We start from the raw sequence: 24,198 nt of genomic DNA, 5'->3' as shown, positions 1-24,198 counted from the left end.
AAACTGGTGATCTAGACCAGTGGTTCCAAACTCTTTGTGCTTGTGACTCCTATAAATAAAGCAGTATCTACTTGCCATCACGTTACACTGTAATTGCCCCCCCAGATTTTCACCAGAAATAAGCAAAGCTAAAAGAAAAATCATGTTTCACATTCTTCTTTCCCATACCAGTAACTTTGACCCTTTCAGCTGGTAACCACTGATCTAGACACAAAATGTATAGACAACTCTGGGTGGTAGGACACTGCTAGACTTATATTATATAAAACAATAGAAATTCTTCTGTCAGATTTCCCCACACTGTTCGAGTTGTCTATGCTTTGACAGTAATATTCCATATGGCTGTTACTGGAAATCAGGCCAAATCAATAAGCAGTACTGTTTAATGGCATTATTTTATGACCTTTGCCTCAATGTCAGCAACTGTAGATTTCAGCTCATCACTCAATCGATTTTCAAAAAAATGACTGAACTGCAATATATCTATATCGATATTGTGATTAAAACAACACAAACACCTACATGCACTGTGAATCTACACTGTGTTAGATTTTATCCACATTGCCCACTTCTGTATATGGTGACCTTTTGGAGAAAAACACAACAGATGACACAGAGTTTAATGCCCTTAAAATGACAAAGTGGTAAAACCGTGATTCTCGTGCTCAAAATAAGATATAGAAAATGCACCTACAAACAAAGTTAGATGCCACCAAATAGGGTTTCAAACAAAGAACTGAAAAATATTAAGACCAAAGTAGTTTTGGCTTTATTAAAAATCATATTCATTTTAGATTTTTAATGTATACCGATGCTTTTACAACTAATATGAAAAATACAAACTTCAAATCCACCTATATGCAAAACAAACAAAGGCACCGTCAACAAAGCAAGTGCCTCATGACTTATACAGCCCAAGCCCTGAGTCCTGCCTCACATTTCTGTATTTGCTTATGCTGTTATATGGATACAATATAAATCCATCCCAGACTACAATCCCAGATATGAAGGGTTCGTTTTTGTTGTCAGGTGTAGGCAATGTGTGCAACATTGTCAGTGGGAAGAAAATGTTATGTTATTTTGCTGCCAGTCCTTGTCAGCAAATGTTCTTGTTTTGGTGTCACTCAACACTTGTATTTCAAGAATTTTGAATTCAGATCAGCAGAAACCTAAACAAGTAATACAAAATTCATTAATTTTATATTTTGTTAACACATTGAAATTAGAAAAAAATAAGAGGCTGGAATGTTTTTGAGATAATATGTCTTACGTTAAACTGTCTCACACGCCACTCAAAAGTGGGATTCTGTATCCTGACTCAGCCAGGTCAGTTGCAACACTAGACAGCTCACTGTGTTTCACCCTGTCAAGCACAAAGGAAGTAATTGCTCAGTGAAAACTACTGCTATCATAGAACATGCCTGAAGAATCACAGATCTCCACGGCATACCATTTGTCACCAATGATGAAGATCATTTTTGAAAAATATCTTAGTCAAATATAAATCTTTATCTACATTCATATAACTGACTCGGGTAATGTGAGATGTGTGCTGAGGAGCAAGATAAGGCTCTTTTGCACTACAAGCAACTGATACAGCTAACTGCATGGGTTAACCTGCATCAAATGAAAATAAAGTAGATATTTATATATTGATAGAACAAGAACACTTAAGCTGGATTTATAGTTTATGCAAGGGGTTAAGAGTCCCACCGTAAGTACCTATGGCATAGGTTTTGATTGACAGTTGAATCAGATTTCATCCATTCACATAACCTCCATAGAATATGATATGATCATATGATCATATCATGCTTTATGTTCTCCACAGTAACTTTGTTTACATTCTTTCTTTAACTTTGTGATGCAGAGCATCGGTGAGCTTCAGTGATTTACAGAACTAAGAGAGTAACTGCTTTGTTAGATGTTTGTTCCTGAAAAGGAGGAGACTAATGAGCGTCTTTCTTTAACTTCCTTAATGTTGTCTTCACTCGACAAACTCCACCAGAATCAGTAACATGTAGGGGAAAACACCAGCAGCCAATACGTTTTTGCTGTCCACACATAGTTTCTCCATCTACGCCATGGCCCGGATGTGTACATTTTTGAGGAGGTGAACATCAGCTACAATATAGCATATGGTGCAACCTTAGATATTATGCATGTAGTACCTGTAGGTATGGAGTAGCATCTTCACAGAGATATAAATCCAGGTTTCTTCTGAATGATAAACAGAAGCCAAACAATTAACATTTGCTGAATTTAACAATTTGCTTCATGTGAGGAAGAAACGCAGGTAGGACAAAAAAGACATGGCTAAAAACTGAGCTGAAAACCTGTAGAGCAAGTGAGAAAATTGTTTTATACATCATAAATGTTAAACAGTGCACTTTGCTAATCATCCTTATTGAAAACAGAATATGTGAATGTGACTGAAAGAACGATTCATCTGCAGGCAACTGACATCTCAGGTGCCTTGAAGATGCCAACACAATTTCCAAACTGAATATCCGCATCTCATATGCTTTGCCGCAATACGCGCAGACTGATGGAATCATGTAGCTTGAAGAAAGGATGGGCAAAGGAAAAGTCCCGCAGTTCACAAACAGACCTAGAAAGAGAGCAAAGCAACCCTTTTCAGAAACAGGGTTTAATCCCCCATTATCCGCAGCACAGCTTCAAAGGATTCAGTCACCAAAATGTCCCACTCTCGAGAGATCAAATAAACTGTCATACTTGTTTACTATGTTTCTCACCTTGGCACCATGGTTTTAGTAAGGCGCATATCGTGGCGCATAATGATCCTTGGGTCGTGGAACAGCATAGCTCCTGGAGGACACCGGTGACAGCCGTGTTCGCTCACAGGCATAGCCTGCCGAAGAGTCTGGTACTCTTCCGATCGGGCTGCCGTCTTGTGCATAGTATGCGGCAGCTGAAGCGGCCGATGAAGGTGGAGGCAGTGGCCGACGGTCATATGGATCTACACTGGAGGAGAGCTTTGAAAGGGAGGAAGGGGGGGGTGGGGGAGGGGGGAGATAGGACATGCGACGATCCTCGAAATAGCTTGAGCCATAAGGGCGAGCTCTGTACTTCTCATAATAGTCAACACTGTTGTAGAGATGGTCACGATCATAAGGTGATGACCTCTCAGAGCCATAACCACTAAGCCTACGAGGCGGAGGCGGCAACCCACCTACATAACTACCCTGACTATACGCAGAACCACCCATGTAATCAGCTGCTGGAGGTGAGGCCATCCCGTAGCTGCCCCTGCCATAACCTGGGGGACCGCGTGGGGGGCCCCGGCCACCGCGACCTCTCATGCCATCACCGTGGCTACCGTTCCGACCGACTGGACAATCTTTCGACCAGTGACCATGTTTCCCGCAGACATAGCAGCCGGTATGATCTCCCATTCCTGGGGCAGTGCGAAGCCGACTGGTGGACAGCTGTACGCTCATCAGCTTGCCTTGTAAGGAGAGAGAAGACACGCATGAGACCGTGGGGTTCTGACACGAAAAGGCTCTAACCGACTATAAAACACGTTAAATGCATTTGACCGACAATCAGTGAGCGAAGCGGAATAACCTTCAGCGCCAGATGCAGGTGATTTCGTGCCAGTGCTTATTCACCAGTTACACTGTCATTGGTTTTACAAGAGATTTCCAAACTTACAAGTGATTACTCTCAGTCCACCTGGTCAATGAAAGCAAAGGTTATCCATACTTTATCTTTATGTGGAAAAATATCAGCTAGAGGATTTTACTTGTCACGGGAGCTCTACGGCGACAGGATAGAATCCGAATTCGTATCTACAGACAATTAAGACATCTAGTGCTCCGCTGCCCAAGAGTTCACCTTTGAAGGCTGTGTTGTCCAGCTTATTGATGGCATCCATGGCATCCTCCACTCGCTCCATGTGGACAAAGGCATAATCCTTCACTATGTCACACTCCACCACTGTGCCAAACTCTTCAAATTTGGCTCGCAGAACATCACTGGTGACCCCTTCACCGAGGTTGCTGACATGCAGCTTGGTGGTGGACTTGGGCCTCCCTTTGCTCATCTCCACATTCATGCGCCAGCCATGCAACTGGTATTGGTGGAGGTTTCGAATGGCCTCCTCTGCTTCAGACATGTTGTTCATGTGTACAAAACCATAGTTTTTGACAATGTCACATTCTGTGACTTTTCCATACTTCTCAAAGAGTTCACGCAGCTCCTCAGCTGTGGTATTGCAGGCAAGATTGCCAATAAAAATTTTCACCATGATGACGTTCTGGGTATCCTGGAGGAAATTATTTAGAAAAAATATTTAGGGAAAATACTTCAGTAACTACAGCATAACCACAACCAATATTTAATGATTACTTAAAATGGATGTGCGAGTCATCCTCACTGTCTGTCAGTGAACAATGAAGTGGTGAAATTAATAAATACACTCAGTTACCAGTTTATTAGGTAGACCTAGGTAAAAATTATGCAGTCTAACATAAGAGTCCCACAATAGCTCCCACCCTCATGAAGGTTACAGTATTCAGTTTCTGTCAAAACTGTTTTGGAGAGATGTTGACTCAACTGTATGATCATTTTGGACGATGTAGTTTGTGAGGCTGTCAAACTGTATTGTATTATTTAAAGAGGTGTTTGTTATTTAGCCTAGAAATAGAAAAATGTTAGAGAAATGGGTTGGACAAAGTAATAAAAATACTTGCCCTATTACATCATTGAGGGCAGGAGAGGGTTGAATCTGAAGACTAGACTTAATCTGTGTGAAATTTAAAAAGAGTTTAAAAGAGTTTCAGCAAAACCTGAACATTATAAATTTAATAAGGGGAAGAATTTGTTGCAAGGCTGTTTTATTAGATGGTATACGTTAGAGGCAACTTAGTGTATGAGACTTAGTCACACGATTACATTACATTTAAACTACCGTTGTTCGGTGTGTTCCATAAATTTTATATGGTGGACTCGTTTTTAAGTATGTGTACACAGTCTTAAACCATAAAATGGAATAGAATTAACTTTATTAATGCATCACACGCTAGCGCGCGTGCGCACAAACACAAAAACACACACACACACACACACACACACACATAGAGGCCGACATGGCAGAGGTACATGCCTATTTGTTTTCATCTAACTAGATGTATTGTTGCCTGACTCTTCAGCTCCCATGTCAACAAATAATACAAATCTAACGATTTCCTCACCAAAATCGCGTAGTTTTGGTTTGAGTCTCATATCAGCCACTCTCTAATGTTTGCTATCGTAGGGAGGTAAACATGTCATCTCTAGGTAAGCATAACGTCAGCTAGCAAGTCGTACTAGCTAGCTTGCCTGCAGACAATAACTCGGTTAGTATTTTCGTTGTTTGTTGCAATACTTGTTTGTTACAGTAGTGCGCTACAGTCTGAACGGCTCACTCGTTCTTTATAAAATTCACTAAATAGCGTTCAGTGTGCAATGCGTCCATAGGTCGGGGTGATGGCGTTCTAATGTTTGGGTAATGAAGGAGCATGAATTCAGGAAGCTACTAAATTAGCTAGCTGGCTAACCCACGTTCACCGGCTAATTCGGCCCATATAGAGAATATCTATATCTACGATGAGAGTTTTTCTTCATCCACTTCCTCATATGTATTTCACCTAACGGTCTTAACATCTTAACATCTCTAACTCACCTATAAAGCGATGTAGGCCTTGACACTAATGAATGAAAAGTGAAATGGCGCTGCTGCTTCTTCTACTTCCTTATGTCTTATCCATATACTTCCCCCATTATTTCTTTATCCTGCGTCATTACCGCCTCCTACTGGTTGGATGTAAGCGCTGTAACTGTACCGCATATACATTCATGTGGTACTTGTACCTGTATCTCCGAGAATCTGAGTTAGGTTATTAGCAAAGATTAGGATGTATCTGCAGTCAAATTCCATGGCAAGGAGTGGCTCAATTTTTGCCATTTTCTAAGTATCAATACATTTTTGAATCAACAAAGAAAATAATAAATATATTTTGGCTATTGTGTGTTTTTAAACGGTTTTAAACAACAAAAGAGAAGAACAATAAAAAAAAAAAATGGTAATAAAGAGTTAAAATAAAATCAGCCTTATCCTTTAAATGAGCCAGATATAGCAATGCCATCTGGAAGAACCTCATTGGCAAACTTTCTGGTAAAATTAATCATAATCATTGATGCCAATTATTTTATTTGCATCTTTTAGTTCATCTTATGGGACATCTCTCCATATATTCCATTAAACATAAGCCTCAAATAAAATTCACCTAAAATAAAATTGCCAACATTGTTTTGGCGTACATGATTTTTTTCTGATAAGAAGAGAAAAAAGAGTCTCTGCAGGAAACCAGACTTGACACTTAGGATTGAGGCCAAACAGCTTAATCTTAGTATCATCAGCTCTAGGAAGCTCTAGGATGAGTCCTGGTTGTTCCAAACTTCTTCCATTGAAGAATTACGGAGGCCACTGTTCTCTTGGGAACCTTCAATGCAGCAGATCTGTACCTTGACACAATCCAGCTGACAGTGCCGATGTCAGCTGTGAGACCTTACATAAACAGGTGTGTGCACCTTTCCAAAATCATGTCCAATAAATTGAATTAACCACAGGTGGACTCCAGTCAATTTGTAGAAACATCTTAAAGACAATCAAGAGAAATGGGAGGCACCCAAGCTAAATTTTAAGTGTCATGCCAAAGTGTCTGAATATTTATATCAACATGATATTTTTAGTGTTTCCTTTTTAATAAATTCTTAAAAAAATTTAAAATTCTGTTTTCACTTTGTCATTATGGGATATTGATTGTACATTGATGAGGGAGAAAATTAATTTAAACTATTTCAGCATAAGGCTGCAACACAATAAAATGTGAAAAAATTTAAGGGTCTGAATACTTTTTGAATGAACTGTAGCTGAATGGAACATATAGAAGTATAGAAAAATAGTAAGTATAAGCATAACAAAATAAGAAAATATCCAAACCTGTGTTATGCAGTGTAGTATAAGAGGTTAAAGGCAGTAGCAAGAAGAGTTATTAATGATTCAAAACGAAACAGTTGGAGGAGACCTAGTGAAACTCTAGGCCCCGAGACCTCTGTAAAGCACCTGTGGTTAGCTATACACAGAATGTCAGGAATCTTAAATTAACTTCTATACTAGTTTTACAGAATGAAGTGGTGGAAGCAATATCCAACAAAGAAAAAGTTGACATGTTTGTGGGTGTTGTTCAGGCAGTGTACAGTTCTAGGGGCCTGGGAACTGAGAGAGTTATGAAGAGGAGCAAACTGATGTGAATGAGTCAGTGTAAGTTGGACAGGAGTTTAGAAAATCACAACCCAATTAATGTGTTTCTCACTATGAGAGAATTGAGGGTTGCCATCCCCCCAGACATTACTCCTGTGAGAGATGGGTTGTCTTATGAATTATTTAAACATTTTGGATTATTTGGTACTGGAAGAAAATCTATCTTTGTTCAACTCAGTTTGGGCAGGGCGTTGTCTGCCAGCAGACTGGAAACATGCTGTTATAGTTCCAATCTTGAAACCAGGTAAAGCTGCATCTAATCCCAGTTCATATCAACCTATAGCTTAAACATTGGTGCTTTGAAAAATCATGGAACGGATGATTACCAACAGGCTTGTTTATTTTTTTTAGAAAGTAAGGGGTTTTTTGCTGATCATCAGAATAGAAGGTCAACAATGGAATTGGAACTGCAGTTTTAGATCAAGATATTAAAAAGGCATTTTTTAATAACAAAACAGTGGTAAGTGTATTTTTGGATAGTGAGAAAGCTTATGATTCTTTGTGGAAGGAAGGACTAATCATTAAAAATGTATAAATCAGGAATCAGGGGCAGAATGTTCGATTGGATTTAAGATTTTCTAATGAAAAGGACAAGACAAGCAAAGGTTGGTGGGAAAAGCTTAAAAATTGTTGAAATAGAAAATGGAACTCCACAAGAGAGCATTATTAGTCCAGTACTATTGAATGTGATAAATGATACATTTGGAAATGCTTGGAGAGGGTTTGGACATTACTTACAGTGACAGCGCCATTTGGAGAAGAGGATGAAATGCTCAGTTTAGACTGAAACAAGTTCAAAGGCTTTTGTTCTTGTAGAGGAATGTGCAGATAAATTAAAAAAAGAAAGTTACATTATCTTGGATATTACTGACCCCCAGTAGAGAGGGTGAAAGACTTCAAATTTCTGGATTTTTGGTTTGATGAAGGAATCACCCGGACAGTTCATTTAGCAAAATAGTTGAAAAATGTGAGGTGTTAAATGTTGTGAGAAGTCTGGCTGAATGTGACTGGGGGGCAGAGAGGGAGACCATGCATATTGCATGCAGCACTCATCAACCAGGCCTTTATGGTGGAGTCGCAAGACTGAAGCCACTTTGAGTAAAAGGCATATGACAGCCTGCTTGGAGTTTGTTAAAGGGCATTTAAAGAACTCTGAGAGCATGAGGAAAAAGATTCTCTGGTGTAATGAGACAAAAGCCAAACCATTTGGGCAGAACTCCAAACACTATGACTGGTGAACACCAGGCACTGGTCATCACTTGGCTAATACCATCCCTACAGTGAAGCATGGTGGTGGCAGCATCTGGCTATGAGGGGGGCTTCTCAGTAGCAGGGTCAGGTAGACTGGTTTGAATTGAGAGAAGGATGAACAGAGAGGTTCTTGAAGTAAACCTGCTCCAGAGTGCACGCGACTTGAGACTAAGGCGATGGCTCACCTTTAAGCATGACAGTGACCCAAAGCATACAGCTAAGACAACACTGGAGTGGCTTTGGGACAGGTCTCTGACTGTCCTTGAGTGGCCCAGCCAAAGTCCAGACTTAAACTCTGTAGAACATCTGTGGAGAGACCTGAAGATGGCAGTTCACAGACACTTCCTATCCAATCTTATGGAGCTTGAGAGGAATCTGCCAGGAAGAATGGGATGAACTGCCCAAACCAGATGTGCAAAGCTTGTAGAGACTTACCCAAGAAGAAGCTGTAATTGCTGCAAAAGGGTCTTCGACAAAGCACTGAATTAAGGCTCTGGATACTTTTGTAAATGACATTTCAGTTTCAGATTTTTAATACATTTGCAAAGATTTCTGAAAACATGTTTTTACTTTGTCATTATAGGTTATTGAGCGTAGATTGATGGGCAAAATGGCAATTTTATCAATTTAAAACTAAATCTACAACACAATAAAGTGAAGGGGTCTGAATACTTTCTGAAGCTACCGCATCTAAATCTGCTTTAGCTTTAAAGGATATTAAAATCTTTATTTTGCATATTACAATCCCTCCATACTGTAAAAGCATACTGTATTGTTGTATAGATAATTTTATACACAGTTATACAGTAAAAACATCTTTAAAAAGAAAAACCCATATGCATATTATGCCTTTCAAGTATCTTGCAGAGAAAGGTGAGTGTTACTTATACAGTTTCCTTTCCATAAATAACATAAATATAATTACACATAAAACTAATGTAGTGGAATTTACATTTGTTTTTCAAACAAGCATAAGTACAATAGTTTTCATTCAGGTTATATGGCACCCCATGTAAATAAATGTACATTTAGCCTATTTGAAGTTGAATTATTAAAAGTGATGGAGGAGTCACACATTAAAGCTGTGTTTGACACCCATGGGTAACTTGACTGCAGTGGAATGACCATGAATCAAAATGGTGGCACATAATGTAAATGCTGCTAAACTAGCACATTCACAATTGTCAAAATACATTTAAATGTGATTTTCAGAATTACATGGTCTTAGATAAAATAAATACATTTGAAAAGTTCATTTGGTTACAAACACTCTTTTTAACATTCCAGGTAACATTCTGCTACCTTTTTAAGCTAACTTCATCTAGATAATGTATTTTCTTGTTGAAGGTTTCTTTTATTTTTCTTTCTACAAACCCAAAACATGATACTGGGTGTTTCTATCCCTATTTTTAAGAGTATCTAGTCCTGTACTGGGAAGTCAAATTTAAACACCTCGTCAGTTCTTGAGTTAGCATACAACTACATACATTATCCCAGTAAAAGCCTCATGCTAACTGTGATTGATGAATTTTCAGTTTCAGGCTTTCTGAGAGAAAAGTGAAAGAAGCCTTCTGTGAAATTACACTGAGTGCTGAATGCTAAGTGAAACCATGAAGTGGGATTGAAAATTGGCTCAGTTTGAGACTTAAGCATTCATTATTTCCCTACAGTTTTTTAAAATTGGATCAGTGGGACACACAGAGGTTGGGATTATGCTAATGTGACTTTCCGATGTTTATTTTGAATGCTAATGTTACATTACACATAGACGACAACTGCTGTACTCCCTGTAACAAATTTTTCATAGCCACTTTTCAAATCATCAGTGGTGAATTCTTGATACTTTCAACACAGGTTTTTGATGGATTATTTCTTTAATCAATACACCAAACAGTAGTCGTAAAGACCAAGTCAGGTTCACATCATTAGACAACTCAGGATAGTTGTATGATTGCAGATTTGGTTGTGTGAGGAGTAAAGATACTGTGTATTGACAATATAGCCCTATATCCATCCAAGTCTGGGTTTAATTACCTTGACTGACAAACTTTGTCTTCCGTATCATTAAGCGCCAACATAGACATATTCAGTGCTCTCAGGAAGATCTGAGTTTCCCAGTTGTAATTATGATGTGGATGTTGACTTGAACAGTATTTATAAGAATGAAACTTGCAATTAAAGTAACTCCAACAGGGCATGAGAGCAGCATTACAGTGTGGGGAAAAAATTATACCCAAAAAAGGCAAACCCTGTGGCTGAGTAGTGAAACCGAAGTCCAAATGCTTTAAGCTGCAGTACCACCAATTGTCACTAGGTGCTCTAAAAAGTCTCAGACTCCACAGAGATCCCTTGAAAAACTCATAAATTCTATCACATCCTCTACTGTGTGTGTCTGTAGCAGTTATGTCAATCCCTGTTTGTTTATTATTAAGAATATTAAGGTTTATTCATGTGTTTGATTGACAGGAGCCTATCAAACTCAGCTGTGATTTTTGAAACTTGATCATCCTTCCTCAGTTCCTCTCAAGTGTCCTCCCATTTGACCAAATATTCTGGTTCCAGTAGCTGACAAAGACGACAGCAAACAGTAAACTCAAACTAAAGCTTTAAAACATCAGTTCAGAAGATTATGTGTCATATCACAGATGTTATGTCCATGTGTTTCTACAGTCTATGGTCCATACTGACAGCAGTAGATCTATGGCATCTCACTTAGCAGGAATGGAAATGTCTTCTCTGTAATAGTTGCACTGTTATTTAGGCTGGAGGATGAACTTTTTTATATAAAAATCTTGGCTTTTGCAACTTCAATAAGCACACCTAAGAATTAGAATCTCGCATAGCATGCTGACAAGTCTCTAAGTCCGTTTCCAACAAAATACAGTCTGAATGAGTCTTGAGTGTGAAACTGAATCCCATGCTGACATTTGTCATTCACAGCAGGGAGTTGGTGGGATCAGTTGGTGCTGGTGTCTGCTACAGCTTCAGTCAAGGAGGACATCGTGTCTACCACAGGGTTATAGAAGAGATGTGCATTTTTCTTCAGTGTGATTTTTGAAGAAGATGACCCATTTTCTCTCAGTAGCTGCTTTCATGTCCAGTCAGGATATACAGGTTGCTCAGTGCTGAGGGTTCATCTGTCGGTGTGCTCTGAAGGATGATGTCCCTGTACAAAGAAAGGGGGAAAAAAATCTCACTACTACTAATACTGCTACCAACATTGCTGGTATTAATATTACTATTGATACTATTAATGCTACTATTATCACTACTATTAATACAACTGCCAAACTACCAGTACTTATACTACCGCTGCTACCACTACTACCTATGCCAGTACTACTACCAGCATTAGCACTATGCCTAATAATACTACTTGTAATACTGCTACCAAAAAGACTACTACTACTCCTACTATTATCACAGTGCTACTGCCATTACTACTACTTTCTTACTATCACCAACAGCTCCACTATACAGTGAACAATATCGATGTTGTCTAATGTTAACGTACCTGTTTGTTCCCAAAACTCTGAATACTCGACTCTCATCTGTAATTTCTTGCGTTATCTGCAGATAAAGAGGGAATTTCTGTTTTATAGACATGGTGGTGCAAAGAGTGAATGACAAACACATGACATCACATGACCTACGCCCAACATAAATTTTGTAGGATAATCACCTCATTTGAATGAAAACTCTTCCCTTTAAGGCCATGCTTCCAGAAAGCCAGCACACTATCCTGTAAGCAGACTGTTAGAACATGTTATGTCACTCAACTGTCAGCAGGAACATCAAGTCTCATTCACTGTGTTTTTCACATGATTGTTCCTACCTAGTGTTTCAATGGGGAAGTCAAAGACCATTTCAGCAGCCAGCTCTTTGGATGGAAGCCCTCGCAGATTCACAATCTTAACAGTTTCTGTCCAATAAGCATCAACATTGAGATACAGTATGTTATGAATCAGTATGAAACATGCCTGGAGGATTCAGAACATGTGTTTAGATGGAAGTAACTTACTGTCTACTGCGATGAGGACAGTGTCTCTGTCCAGTTGGGTCACCTGTACTGCCCTAAGTGCTCCACTATCTGCAGAAGCACAGAGAGACAAAGAGGAGAGTTTAGTTTAAGCTTTGAGCTAAGCAGCATAAACAGCAGTGGAAAAACACATCTGTCAGTCCTACCTGGTACTGAAACAGGGGTGCCGTTCAGCTCTATAATATCAAACTTGAGCTGTTGACTGGTTGGGGGTTTCCCGTTACTACAGTCTCTCACCCCAACACACAGCTGGGGAAATTCATCTGTCACCAACATCAGGAGCTCAAATATTGGCAGAGAGTCTGGTAGCTTTATTGATATATGCTGCAAATCAAACAAGACCAGTCAGGTTATATGATGGTAAGAATGTGATTGATTTACAGCTTTTAAGGGGAGATACTGGCAATTTTAGATAAAACCTGGGGAGTATGACATGACAGGACAAGTATTCAATTTTTCACCCGGAACATTGTCTGAAACTATTCACACAAATGGCACCATTGTTGTGAATTAAGACACAGTGTGTATCAGCACCACAAATACAATGCCTCGAACAGATTATGTCTATTTTAGGAATAATTCAGTTTTCTGGAGATACTGAAAGGTCAGTCTGTTTACCAATTTTTCAAAGTGATATGATGCACAGTTGTATTCGGAGATGATAAACCACAATAACTACGCAACTTTGTGCTACAAAAAGTGCCTGAAGATGAAGCTCAAAATCTCATTTTTTTGTGGAATTTCAATCAAAATGTTTCTCCAACAAAAAGAAAACACCGACAAATCACATAATTTTTTGAGATGGAAAAAACCAACCAGACCTATATATAAATTAGCAAAAGCAGGGCTTTTTGTAAAAAGCCTGACTTGAGTAAACCTCACAAACTAACCAGGCTTTAGGTGCTCCATAAAGCTAATGTGAGCATAGAATGCCAAGTCTGGTTTATAACTTTTCAAAACTATGAAACAAAGCCTGAGACATCAAACACATCAATACATGATAAAGAAAACTGACATTTAAAGACAAAACTGTGATGGTCGCAACCACAGATCAACGTACTGTATAAGGTATTTACAGGTAATTGTGGTAATAAAACAATTATTAACAATTATCATTTTCTAGACACTAAAGGTCTATACTAAACCCCTGTATATACTGTTTAAATATTCTTCCTTCAGATTGTCTGTCTTAGCATCTTTTGTTTTTAATAAACGGATTTATGGGCGACTGTTTCTTTTATTTTATTTCAGCGATGAAAATTAATCCTACCAGAAGGGAGGGATATGTTTCCATGGTGACTCAGGTCAGGCTCTTTTAACATAAAATCAATATAATAATATATATTAACCCCTACAACAGCAGCACACAAGACCATTTAAAGTGTAACATGTCTGTACAAACCTTTAGATGCATGAACTTCTGGAGAGGCTCATACCACAGTAGTAGAACCAGGCCAGATGGAACCGCCCCACATAGAAATGTGCTGTCTGTGTATGGGTTTCTTGCTGAGAGAAAGAAAAAAGCTGGAGTCTGTTGTTGTTATTACTGAATAAGCATAGAGAATATGTAGAGTAAATTCTGTATCACTTACCTACACTACATGTCCTACAGCCTTTAGTGTCGGGAATCTTCACAGATATGGCAAACTTTCTTTGGATCAAGAGAGAATATACAGATCCGTAAGTTCTCCATTAGCTGTCACTTAAAACAACAATGTCTAAGACTAGAAAATGTCCTTGATGCCATCAAGTATTCCTATCAAGAGTGAGACTACTGCACCTACAGCACTACATCTACTCCTACTAATGTTTTCCTTAAATTCAACTAATGTCCTCTCCTACCTGGGGCTGATCCTCTCAGTGAAGCGGTTGGTGCTGAGGGACAGACTGCCATGCTTCTTCTGCAGATGTCCTCTCTGTTCAAACAGAGCCGTCAGACTGTGGGAATAAAGCTGGGACGACTTCCCTGCAGGATGGAGATTTTCTTAGAGCAATAGACAATATACAGCACTCTGTATTCTCTGTCAAAACCATCATTTGAAGGGATTCGTTACCTGATACAGACATCAGCACATTGTTCATAACATACAGCCACGTGCATCGTTGAGGGAGTAGCTGTGGGAAGAAAGAAAAGACAATCAACAGTCTGAATTTTATATGTTGTAATATGTGCTGTAATATAATACAATATACACACATTTGTATATCAATACAATCTTTGGTGATTTCATCACATCTCCAGTTTGGGTGATTTAGCTAACCATTCAATTTTTAGTTGAATAAATATTTGCTTCACAATAGGCTGAGAAAGATGTTTCTCTTGGCTCTTTGAAACCATTTCAACACCCAAAGTATACAGCCAATCATCCTTCTCATGAGACATTTCCTCAAGCTCTTCCTGGGGGATCCTAATGCATTCCCAGGCTAGATGGGATATGTATACCCGCCGTGGTGTTCTATGTCTGAACTGGGGTCTTCTTGCAGTTGAATGTGCCTGGAATAACTCTAGTGGGAAGTTTGTAGAAGGCAACCTTGTCAGAAAGCCGAGACACCTCAACTGGTTTCTTTCACTGAGAAGGAACAGTTGCTCTGCTCTCAACTCCTTCTCTAAGGGTCAGCTCAGACACCCTGGGAAGGAAACTAATTTCTGATGCTTCAGTATCTATGATATCATTCTTTCAGTCACTAACCAAAGCTCATAAAGGCTGGAACATAGATCAACTTGGAAATCAAGAGCTTCACTTTCAGCTCCTCGTCACCATGATAATCTGGTACCCATCAGTGCAATTACTCCACCAGTCCACCCGTTGCTCTCATGTTCCATCTTGCCTTCACTCATGAATGAGACTACAAGATACTCATTCAGACCAAAGACAACCATTTTTTAAAAAAAAGGCAAGGATCTGCAGTAACTGATAGACAATATGATTGGCCAACACAGCACCTTGCTGGATGACGTCACAACGTGTTCCCGCAAAAGTTGAATCAGTCAAGTCTGCCGGAAAAGAAGAAGAAGAAAACATTACAGACTGGGTCTGTTCCTTGGCATGTTCCAGGCAAAGCGAATCGCCCAAGATGTTAGACACATTTGTACTATATCTCAATGAATCTTGGGTGCATTCACAACCAAGATGCATCCTTAAGATACTTGAACTCTTTCATTTGGGCAAGCAGCTTGCTCCCATCCAACAGGGAATGAACAACCGTTTTCCGGCAGCATGCGATCTTGAGGTTACTGAACTGAATACTCTTCTTTCCTCTGCTGCATCTACAGATTCTGTCCTTGAAAATCATAGTTTGGCTACAAGGGACAGTTTTGGCGGTCCCACCGACCTAGAACATGCTTGACTTACTTTTCAGAAAGTGAGCACAGCTCTCATTTGTTATATAAGGACCAGATGGCTTGAAGCAACTACCCTGGCACTCCCAATATTTCCAGAGTACCCCAACAAGGCTACCCTAAGGGACACAATGATGAGTCTTCTCCAAGTTAGCGAAGCACATGTAGACTGGATGGCAAAATTTCAATAAGCTATCCAGAATCCTTTCAAAAATGAAGAACTGATACACAACCGGCACAGAATCCATGTTAATCCTCCTGAATCTGAGGTTCCACAATCTGCCAGAGCCCCTCTGGTCCTTGAACTAGATGGTACCCAGAACACATATGAACCATCTTTTGTTCAAACATGGTGTCCAATAACAAATCACCACTTAAGTTTGTAATTTTCACACTGAGTTATATTCTAATGCCTTACAGTATAATGCAATTATGTTTAATACATGGATCAGTCCTTTTCTTACCTTCTCTAGTGTATCTTCATGAAGTTCATTAAGGTTCAGTGTGTAGATGCCTTCCTCTGCCCCAAGGATAAGGTATTGATCTAAGTAGGAAAAGTTTTTATTAAAGGGACAATAAGTAAACTTTTTACTGCACCATAAAAGTCAAATTATACATGTGTGATGACATTGCTGACATTTGTACAGTTGATGAGATTTCTAGCTACATTCATTTTACACAGCTGTGAAGAAAAAACTTCATCCATTAGAGTTTCAGGAAATTATGAGACCTTACTGTCTTACCTCTTGTCTTGGGTAAAATCCAGGTGACAGCACAATGGATTTTAAGAGGACAACCATTGAAGACTTTGGAAAAGCAGGCTCCCATCTACAGAACCAGCACAGCAAATGAATCACTAATGGTCTTATATGGTTATAGTGGCCCTTCAGTTTTTTTTATCGATATCCATTCCAACAAAACAGCATGTAGGATTATTAGAATAATAACTTAATGTATTACATTTAAGTTGCACTAGGGTACTTCACACATTCATAACTCCAAATGTCAGCAAGCAGGTTTCTAAAGATACCATGCTGAATTTTGGAAAAATATTTACAAAATTTTGCATGAGACAGCTAAAAATATTTGCATATGATGTAAAGGTACAGCCATAGAAAGATCGGCGGGATTGTGACATTAAAATCTTTCCTAGTGCAACTTGTGTCATGCCATGCAAGGAAGCTTATCTTGTTAGTTCAGAGCATTGGTCATGGGTCAACTTTCATTGTAGATCACATGCTGTTAGATTTCACACTTACATGGACTTGAGGGGTAGGAGGAAGTCCATGACAATCAGCCCTCTAGAAATTTCAAGGGTTACACAGAACACAACAAAGGGGAGGATAAAAACTGTACATCAGACGCATTACAAATCAATATCTTGTTTGTGGTTGAATGATTTGTCCTCTTACAGACAGACAGACTTGTAAAGGATCCAAACCCAATCATTAGAAAGTTATTAGGTTAGCAAATCACACAAGCTTATTGATTTTTGCTACTGATATGAAGATACATATGTTTGGTTTGAACTCACAGAGTCTTCAGTCTTTTTCCTTAGTGTGCTCCATTCAGGCGATAGTGGTGTCTCTCTTTTTGGAGACGAAACAGTGGTAACCTTCCTCTTCTCTGCTGTTACAGCTTCCCCCGCAGGCAAACATGGATGACTGCAGCGCTGTCTTATGTCCTGTGTGGCTGAGCACCTGGCTAAGACTTATGAAAAAAATTTTTTTGTTGGACTCAGAGATCAGCGATCAGAGATACAACATGATCTCTGATAGAATAGTGTGTTGTACCTGTAGTGGAGTTGGAGTCAGCAGTGATGGCGGTGTCAGGGCCCAACGTACAGCTCGGTCTCAGCGTCGGGTCTCTGTCCTCTGTGCTGGGAGTTAAAGAGCTGAAGGCTGGCAGGGAGGCTGTAGATGGACCGAACAGACCACTTTTCTTTCCTCCCTAATAACACAAGCAAACACATTACTCACTCGCAAGGGATTATGGAGAAATATTGCAACATGTAATGTCAACCTGTGTCCCAATTCCTGACTACAGAGCATTCAGAAAGTATTCAGACCCCTTCACTTTTTTCACATTTTGTTATGTTGCAGCCTTATGCTAAAATGCGGTTAAAAAAGCAAAAACAGAATTTTAGGCTTTTTTGTAAATTTGTTAAAAGGAAAAAACTAAAATCTCACAATGACATAAGTATTCAGACCCTTTACTTTGAAACTTGAAATTTTGCTCCCATTTGCCTCCCATTTCTCTTGATCATCTTTGAGATGTTTCTGCACCTTGACTGATGATTGATTATGATTGATAATAGATGACTGATTCTACAGCTTTCCCTTGGTAGCATCAGAGCTGCAGAGCTGCGGTGTTTTCAACAAATTTGGAAGGTTGTGAAATTATTTAGGAAATATTATTAATATTATAATATTATATATATTATATATATAACATAAATTAGTATTCGACACATATCTGTGGTATAGGCTTCACAGCTAGCCAGGTGAGGCAACATTAGAGCTTGTGTTTTGTCTGTTTGGTGGTAGTGAAATAGCAATGTTCAGTCATGTGCAACGTAATATGATGGCGATTGCTTATTGGTAAAATGCTGATCTAAAATAGAATAGTAAAAAAATACTGTAGAGGAAGAGTTTGGCTGTTTATGGGCTGTGCGGTAGATGACTGATCACGCAGTATGTAGAATATATTAATTTTTAGTTATTTAATCTTTATTTTACCAGACACTCAGTCTTATAATTTTTATTACATGAACATCGGGGATAAACATTGACATATGTTTGTGTTTGTTTTGAGTTCTGTCATTAGTTTAAAGAGGTGGTACTTGATAGTTACCAAAAAATTTTCTTTGAAAATTGTTCTACTGTCGGTATAGCAGTCTCTTGCAATGTGACATTTCTTTTGTCATATTCAATATCCAGACCCCTCTCAGTGTTGGTGCTACCCCCCAGCAACACAGACAAGCACAGTGGAATTCAAGGGTCTGAAAAAAAAAAGACGGACCAAGACCTGGACACTATATTCATATTTTTAACATGTATTTTAAAGCTTCAAGTAGGGTAGGGGTTAACAGACATATAAAATGAATATGGAAGTCAATTACTAGTGTGTATTCTGGTACACAGGAAGATGGGAAACTCTTACATTTGCTTACAAATTGCTTACCTGATAAATGTCTATAATTTTTCTGTAAAGGCTCATGGTTCTCTGATACTGATCCTGTTCAACTGTAAAATGGTTACAGAGACACAGCTTTTGTACATTATCAAAACATGTCTGTTCCCATTATAAAAGTTCAGAAAAGGCATTGTCCCTATTAACATTGATCCCACAGCCAAGTAACTTATATATCATGTAACTAAGCTCTTTAAGGCCACATTAACTCATCACTACAAAATTAGCATTGTTATGGTTAGGCTGAGCCTCTACCACTTCCTCTTGTTTTCTGCTCTGTCCCCCTTCCTTGTGTTTTCTTATTGTCCCCAGGTTGTCATTGCCCTTGTCTGTGTGTGTGTGTGTGTGTGTGTGTGTGTGTGTGTGTGTGTGTGTGTGTGTGTGTGTGTGTGTGTGTGTGTGTGTGTGTGTGTGTGTGTGTGTGTTTCTGTCTGCTGGGCGTGGCATCCAGTTTCCTACTGCTGTCCATCCACCATCACACTTGAGATCCATCTGCTAATCAATGCTAGCAGTATAAAGACGCCGGTTCATCCCTCCAATCACCGCATTGTTTGGTTGGCCTCAGTGGTACGAACCCCTTCTGTTCCTCAATCAACCACCCCCAGCTCTGCTATCCCTGTCTACAACCCACAGGTTTACAATATAACTGACTTTTGACCCCTTTAAAGAGCGCTCACTCATCTATGCTCTGCCTTTGGGTCTAAACCTCACTAAACCTAACAAGCATTAAATTTGTGACATTATATTATTTATATATATATAGAGAGAGATAGATATATATATAGACACACACACACATACATATATACTGATCAGCCACAACATTTAAACCAGTTACCAGTTTAAATGTTTAAACCAGTTACCAGTTTAAATGTTGTGGCTGAATGGGTGTGTAATCTATAAGTGACGCATTACATGAAGTGATCCTAAGTGATTGCTTCTTTGCAACAAAACTGGTAAAAATGCATAAATTAAGTGGGTTGACGGTGTCAGATGAATGCAGTAAAACGCAAAGGATGTGTGCCTGTGATCCTAGACTTTTCAAAAGAACAAAGGAAGTAAAGAAAGTCGTGCTGCATAGACACAGTTTGTTGAGCTGACCCAGATGTCAGGATCCACGGAGCCACAGCCAGCGTCTTGACACTCCAGCAGGGCTGTTGTGATTGTATACACACTTTAAAATGTGTAAAAGGTCAACCAAACAATCTGGTGGTGCACCAGATGTCTTGCAGGTCTTTTTGGAAAACGTTCTGCCCTTGTAAGAAGAAAATATGTGGGAGCTGATGAAAATCCTGCAGAGCAGCCTGGCTACTTTTAACCCATCAATGACATAAATGGTTTGGTTTAATGAAGTTTGACATCAATACAACTTCATGTTAGGTGCACCAAATTCATTCAAAACAACAACAAAACCTGTTGTTGAACTCCACAAAATACCAAAGGCGAAACTCCACAAAGCACATGTATTTATATTTGTCTAATTTCAGAGCACAGGACAGGAAATTTTCGAACTGAAAAGATTTGTTTGCTAGCACAATTATATTTTGTCAAAAAATCTGACAAAGGATAATTAAATGTGAGTGAATGAAAATGCATATTGTGCACAATGTACAGTATTCTTAGTTTCCTCTCTAGTATTTAATGCAAACTAAAGAGCTCACAGAGCAAGGATTATTTAAAAAAAAGATCATTTGATGACATACATATAATATAATATAATATAATTTTGTTTGGGGGACAAACACTTTTCTGTGCTCAAATGTCCCATTGACCACTAAGAACCGAGACACAAGTATAAACTCAGTGCATTTTATACTGAGTCTGAGGCTGAAAATGTGAAAACAATTCTTTTTCTTGTCAGATAGGTTGAGTTGTTTAGAATTTTTTAACAGACACGTCCAGCTAAATGACCGGCTTCTGGAATATTTCTTTCAGCGCTCAGCTTAACACTGGGGTTGACAAGCCATAGTTTACTGGTTTAACTAGGTAGCAACAAATCTGTCTCAAATCAGTGTGACACACTGGTAGAGCAGTGTTCCAGCTTTCTCCATCTCTGATGCAACAATTCCCCACTGATCCAAACCGAGCATTTTAAAGCAGGAAATACAGAGTTTAAAGTTAAAAGAACGGCACAGGCACTCTGACCCGTTGTTCAAGTTATTTCAAAGAGTTGGTGGAAAGGCCACAAACACAGTTAACACCTACAGTATTTAGTAGATATTCACAATTTTCACTGTCCTAGAGCTTTAATGTTAGCCTTCCATTGTTGGATTTATGGGTACAATTATTCAACTTTCATCTATTTTGCCTGTTCTTTGAAGTATTTCTTTCTATTTTTCAGGTGTAAACATACTCAAACCTAGGATACAGTATGAAAGTATACTGTATAGTATGCAGTTGGAACACAACTCCAGTTTATAGAGTTGTATGGTTACCACTTACATCAGAAGATGGCGCTCTCCTAATGGTTAAACTCCTGGAAGACAAAGGAGCAACAATGTTCTGATCAGACTCTAGAAATCAAAGAACCAAGTCATCTACTGAGATCCAAATCAAGAACAGCATCATGACAACAAGATGGACAACAAATGCAGATGCTGAAGATGCTGAGGGCAGGGTAACAGCAGCACATACACAAAACTCTTGAGGAAACACCACAAAAAGCAGACAAAAAGCCCAAAAAACTAAGAACCAGAGGGTTTGTGCTGAATCAGAGCCACATCCAGTTCATGTAGAGGTACAGCAGGACTTTGGGGTTTGGGGATGGGATTAGCGGAGAATGAACACAAACCCACTGATTATGTCAAAATGTTGGCGTTAGCTTATATTTACATAATAAAATTATCACAAGCAGATTATTTCAGGTAAATTCATGTGGGATGGGCAGGACACTGCTGTTAGGAGAGGCTGGAGGTGATGGACGTGGCCTACCTCAGCTGCAGAGCTTGCTCCACACATTCCAACAGGCTCCTGCAACAGGAAGACCTGATGTTTATCTGACTATGAGCCTGATTGGCCCATAAGAATGGGAGGGAAGGAACCGTAGGTCAACTCCTATCGGTTTCTGAAGCCCAATAATGATGCTGATACCTGGACTGAATCAAACAGCTCAATCTGCTGATACCAAATTAAAGGAAAATTCCAGTTTATTACGTCTAAGATCTTATTCTCTCAGTTTTGGCCATCATTACTATTAGTTATTAGTTAGTTAATTGCTAAGAAGGGCTGTAGCCAGGATTGTATAAATACTATGGTCATGTCAGTCCTACATGCAATTTTTGAGGATAAGAAGTGATTTTCTGGTTAAAAAATTACTAACCTTGTGTGTCTATTTTCCAGACACATTTCTTAAAAAGTGACTACAGTTGTTACACTTTAATGTAAGTATTCCCCAAAAATACATATATGGAAACAAAGAAGGCCGGCTCCTGAAAACCAAGTCGATAGTGAAATCTATTACACACATTTAGTTTTATTTTATTAATCAGATATGGCTCCTGTGACCATTTTCCTTCCAGCAAACAAAAACATGGTTATAATTACATATAAACCACAGGAAATGACATACTAGAGCCAAGGCCTAAAACTTTAAATAAAAGCTGACAGTCACTAAACATTATCCTTTGATTTCTACCTAAATTGAAACTAAGACATAGTAATAGGGTGTAAAAACTTCCAGATCTCCAAAAATAGTGAGGACATGACCTCAGTGTTCTCAGTGTCCGCTATGGATGGCCCTGTTGCCGAGACCACAATGTCCCTGATTCGCGTCCAGCCAGGGATCTTTGTTGCATTTCCCATCTCTCTCTCTCTCGCTCCCCTTATTTCCTGTCACCTCTCTACTGCTGACTCTAAGAAAGGCATTACAATATCAGCATTCTGTAGTAGGAACTGTCCCCGCTTAGGTTTAGTCAAGGTCTGGTCAAGTTTGCATATGTACAACTTTCACAAGAAAGTACTCTTAGCTATTGACTTTTCTTGCATGCTCACTAGTTTTCATACATTCTTGATCGCAGTTAGTGTTGTACAGATGTTAAAACTGACACAAGTAGCTGTCGGCTTTTCATAGCCGCTAGTTCATTGGTATTGTGCCACTAAAAAGTACTAAAGATCCGCCCCTCGTAACTGATAGAAATGACAGCCAAAACAACAAAAATATGACCCCAGTTGCATAATCTGAATTATTTTTTTTTATGCTAAAAAACACTACCAATGATATTACTGTCACTACAGTTGGTTACTACAATTACAAATATTGTGCTAAAACTATTATTACTGCTAGCCTAATCCCGCTTGTTACTGCTATTAATATCCCTTCTATTAGGAATATTAGAAATGCTACTATTACTACTCCTACTGCTTTTAATAAGACAAAATTATTACAACAACCATCCCAATAAATCAGTCTCATTAAGAAGGATCAATGCTGGTAACACGAAGGTGCCTCATTCTTTAAAAAACTCTGAGGCTTTATTATCCACATGCTGTCATTAAAGATACACTGATAAACCAAGTGTGTTATAGTGCCCAGTGGAGCCCCCAAATCCCCAAAAGCAATTTGGCAATTTGGATGTAGTGGTCACACTCGTAATTACAGATCACGAGATGCCCACTTGCCGAAAAAGAGATCTTGCACAATCATCGCATAGAAAAGGTTGTAAAATAATACGTAAAAATTAGTTAGGAGTTAGGGACACTCAGAAAACATGCTGAGAGGGAACCTCTGGATTTGGGGGCAGTATTGGACACTATTAGAAAAATAATCACAGCATATCACTAATAAAGGAGGCGAATTAGAGAATTTTTTCTATTGTTATCCTCAGGTTAACTATAGCTGTACAGGATGCCTCGCTTCATGAGAGGCATCCTGTACAGCTTCGCAAAAAAACATTATCACCCCAATACAGAATGAAGGTAAAAGAGTGAAGAGGAAAATAGAGAGAAGTCTTACGGTGAGTTGTCTTCATCTCCAGACAGACTCCAGTCATCATCATAACAGCCCTGCTGAAAGGAGAACCAAAATAGAACCTTTGGTCATATTCATGCATG

At 39.0% G+C, this 24,198-nt stretch overlaps 2 protein-coding genes across 7 annotated transcripts in view; both read right to left on the bottom strand.

Annotated features, from left to right (window-relative positions):
* Positions 1-131: 131 nt before the first annotated feature.
* On the bottom strand, positions 132-5,771 carry LOC120797629 (RNA-binding protein 4.1-like). 3 transcript variants are annotated; one of them, XR_005708555.1, is made up of 5 exons: positions 5,687-5,771; positions 3,859-4,288; positions 2,757-3,469; positions 1,271-2,611; positions 132-1,169 (listed from the first exon to the last, which is right to left on the bottom strand). XR_005708555.1 is itself a non-coding variant. In XM_040141448.1 (4 exons), exons 2-3 carry the CDS (start codon positions 4,268-4,270, stop codon positions 2,772-2,774), a joined length of 1,110 nt encoding a protein of 369 aa, XP_039997382.1. In that variant the 5' UTR covers positions 4,271-4,288; positions 5,687-5,771; the 3' UTR covers positions 132-2,611; positions 2,757-2,771. The 3 variants fall into 3 exon arrangements, 1 of the variants encoding a protein (XP_039997382.1); XR_005708556.1 differs by having other exon boundaries at positions 134-1,363; positions 2,172-2,611; XM_040141448.1 differs by having other exon boundaries at positions 132-2,611.
* A 3,404-nt stretch (positions 5,772-9,175) lies between these two features.
* Positions 9,176-24,198, bottom strand: part of map4k2 (mitogen-activated protein kinase kinase kinase kinase 2) — a 42,906-nt gene continuing 27,883 nt past the window's right edge. Inside the window, exons 15-32 of one of the 4 annotated variants that reach the window (XM_040140466.1) lie at positions 24,101-24,153; positions 22,081-22,119; positions 21,592-21,625; positions 17,751-17,907; positions 17,492-17,667; positions 17,217-17,258; positions 16,701-16,785; positions 16,422-16,501; positions 14,672-14,732; positions 14,460-14,583; positions 14,210-14,268; positions 14,020-14,123; positions 12,764-12,941; positions 12,600-12,668; positions 12,414-12,500; positions 12,261-12,331; positions 12,093-12,148; positions 9,176-11,744 (exon numbers count right to left, since the gene is read on the bottom strand). In XM_040140466.1, coding sequence (XP_039996400.1) covers positions 11,657-11,744; positions 12,093-12,148; positions 12,261-12,331; positions 12,414-12,500; positions 12,600-12,668; positions 12,764-12,941; positions 14,020-14,123; positions 14,210-14,268; positions 14,460-14,583; positions 14,672-14,732; positions 16,422-16,501; positions 16,701-16,785; positions 17,217-17,258; positions 17,492-17,667; positions 17,751-17,907; positions 21,592-21,625; positions 22,081-22,119; positions 24,101-24,153 — 1,563 coding nt within the window. In that variant the 3' untranslated portion in view covers positions 9,176-11,656. The remainder of the gene's footprint in view (positions 11,745-12,092; positions 12,149-12,260; positions 12,332-12,413; positions 12,501-12,599; positions 12,669-12,763; positions 12,942-14,019; positions 14,124-14,209; positions 14,269-14,459; positions 14,584-14,671; positions 14,733-16,421; positions 16,502-16,700; positions 16,786-17,216; positions 17,259-17,491; positions 17,668-17,750; positions 17,908-21,591; positions 21,626-22,080; positions 22,120-24,100; positions 24,154-24,198) is intronic. The other 3 variants (XM_040140467.1, XM_040140468.1, XM_040140469.1) reach the window with 3 other exon arrangements.

Source organism: Xiphias gladius, chromosome 12, assembly GCF_016859285.1.
Source record: "Xiphias gladius isolate SHS-SW01 ecotype Sanya breed wild chromosome 12, ASM1685928v1, whole genome shotgun sequence".
NCBI classification, from domain to species: domain Eukaryota; kingdom Metazoa; phylum Chordata; class Actinopteri; order Istiophoriformes; family Xiphiidae; genus Xiphias; species Xiphias gladius.
Note: the sequence above shows the minus strand (reverse complement) of the source record. Positions and strands in the feature narration are given on the sequence as shown.

Excerpts from the sequence above, each read along its gene's own strand:
- LOC120797629 (XM_040141448.1), bottom strand. The coding sequence starts at position 4,270 with ATGGTGAAAATTTTTATTGGCAATCTTGCCTGCAATACCACAGCTGAG. Across the intron at positions 3,470-3,858 it reads GGACAACACAGCCTTCAAAG|GCAAGCTGATGAGCGTACAG; the intron begins GTGAACTCTTGG and ends TCTCCTTACAAG.